Source organism: Macrobrachium nipponense, chromosome 6, assembly GCF_015104395.2.
Source record: "Macrobrachium nipponense isolate FS-2020 chromosome 6, ASM1510439v2, whole genome shotgun sequence".
In the NCBI taxonomy this organism is placed as follows: Eukaryota; Metazoa; Arthropoda; class Malacostraca; order Decapoda; family Palaemonidae; genus Macrobrachium; species Macrobrachium nipponense.
Window position 1 is genome coordinate 63,721,516 of NC_061108.1, and position 2,427 is coordinate 63,723,942.

Here is a 2,427-nt window from a genome sequence, read left to right on the forward strand (position 1 = left end):
GGCGGCAGACGACGACGACGAAGAAGACGATGAAGACGACGACGACACCTTCCTCCTCTTCCTCTTCTTCTTTGTCAGCTTCCTCAGGACAGACGTTAAGTCTGCCATCCATGGCGGAGCCGGGGCTGCTGTTGCCGAAGCAACAGGGCCCGGACGCACCTGTCCGGACAGACCAACGTCTGGTGCAGCAATACCACGAGCAGGGACGACGTCGGCAGGTGCGGACATTTCAGGAACAGCAGGAACATCAGGAACGGCAGGAACTACAGGAACGGTCAGCACAGTCATCACAGGAGGCGGAGCCACAGCCAGCGACAACCTGGGTACTAGCGGCAGGTCCAGGGGCGAGCTTTTAGGACAGCGGAAGTCTGGTCGCGGCAGCACGGCAAACCCAGGCGGCGGCGGCACGCCCCCCTCTCGGTACAGCGATCGGACCCTGTACAGCGGCTGTAGGCAAGACTGACACCACATGAGGAGAATACACCAGGTGAGGGGGGGCAGCGTACCCTGGAGTTGACAGGGTGGTCGTTGTAGTGGTCACCATTGCATGGGTGACCGCAGCAAACCCAGCTAAATGATACAGCAGCCCCTGGACACTAGGCACGCCCTGCAAGCCCAAAGACGCCCACACCTGACCAAGGTCATCCCTCGCGGCAGAAGCACCTGCGGAAGCAACAGTCGGGTGATTAGGGGGGTTTCTCCCCGCGAAGGGGGGGACGAGCCCCACCCCGAACGGACAGAAGACCCCGAGTACAATTGAATGTCGGGGTACCAAGCGCCCTCCTCCACACTCGACAGATCGGGTGAGGAGAAGGACCTGGATACCCCCGCCAAAGGGGAAGGTGCCATACATGAGAGCTAAGCAGGGGGCAGGAAAGACGACGAAGTATCCATCACCAAAGGAGTCGCGGGAGAGCTTTCCGGCGACTCCTTTGCAGGCCTTTGCTTCTTCCTACCCTCATACAAGCCCCACTGCGCCTCCGACCAATTTTCACAAATTACACACGGCTCGGTGCGAGAGCACTCACACCCCCGACAACGAGCACACAATACATGTGGATCAATTTCTGGGAAACTGTGGAATTTCCCGCATTTACGCCCTTCAGTCCCGGGGCAGTCGCCGGATAATCGGAGGGCACGGAGAATCCATGATCCTTTATTCACTTCACGATAATAATGAATAGTGAAAACAAGAATAATTGTACTTACAATTTCATTTTCACAATTGCAAACAGAAAAAGAAAACACAACCATACGAAAGCACAAACGACGATGAAGCGGGCAGAGAGCGTTGATAAACACGTCCACACGCCAGCAGGCCGAAAGCAAAAGTGGTTCTTCACCTCCCAGTTGCGCGCGCACTGTCGGACAAGCAGTTAACTACCGAACCGCTTGTTCGAAAGCTTACGACCTATCCAGCTGCCGCTAGTAACCTTCCTAACTTTGAAAGGAGAGTAGAGGTCTTTAGCTCCGTCTCTCACAACAACAACTCGCAACTGATGACCATCTCTGGTGTCAGGACGCGTTATAAGTACTTTATCGGAGGGTGTCCAACCGTGATCGTCGGTGTGTTGGCCAGTCCATGCGGCGTTTTACCCTAGCTAGGTAGGAGCCAAGCTACGGGATGTCCCCAGCTAGGTACTACCTAGCTACCTTGTGGGCTATGGGGTCCAATATCTCCAAACTACTAAATTGTGTGCGAAAGAAATGGCAGAAAAGTTCAAATCAGCTCCGATGTGCTACGACCTAGTTATAGGTAGCCTAACTAGCCTATGGTTTGAAATTGGAGTTTACCAAATTCGCAAAGGGGAATTCATTCCATTGCAAATTGTAGATTACCTAGCTAGAATAAAATACTACCTAAATGGACAGAATTTCATGGTTATTTCAATTAAATATAATTTCACATAGTCATATACCTTATCCGAGGACATATTTCGACATGTCCTCAACCACGACCGTTCAAATCCAATCAAATGCTACGATGCTCTGTGGACCACTGGACAGACAGATTTCGTACTTTGGAATGTTTACAAACAGGAATGACACTTGAGGCTCTGACACTAGCTCGTCGGTGGGTGGTGTTTAGGGGGGGGGGGTCTTCCCATAGAGATTGAATAAATAAATATCCCTACTAAGTGTGACACCTAGGAGGCCATATTGTAATTATTTAAAAATATTCCTTGCTTCATATTAAGCAATAATTTAAGTTTATATCTATCTTTGTGGAAAAGAGAATATACATTATTTGTATGCATATAGGGAGCGAAAGGTTTTAATAACATTTTAATTACCTTTCCAGTATTTCAGATGTACGTATATAGGCCTCAATAGCCTTAGAACAACATACCATTGTACTGCAAGGATGGAACACCGAGCCAGCATATTTTTTCTGACATTTAATTATTATGAGATAACGTTACTTTA

At 49.8% G+C, this 2,427-nt stretch overlaps 1 protein-coding gene across 1 annotated transcript in view; it reads right to left on the minus strand.

Annotated features, from left to right (window-relative positions):
* LOC135216338 (WD repeat-containing protein 19-like) overlaps positions 1-2,061 on the minus strand; it is a 927,827-nt gene extending 925,766 nt beyond the window's left edge. The window contains 1 exon segment of the mRNA XM_064251544.1: positions 1,920-2,061. Coding sequence (XP_064107614.1) covers positions 1,920-1,934 — 15 coding nt within the window. The 5' untranslated portion in view covers positions 1,935-2,061.
* Positions 2,062-2,427: the final 366 nt, after the last annotated feature.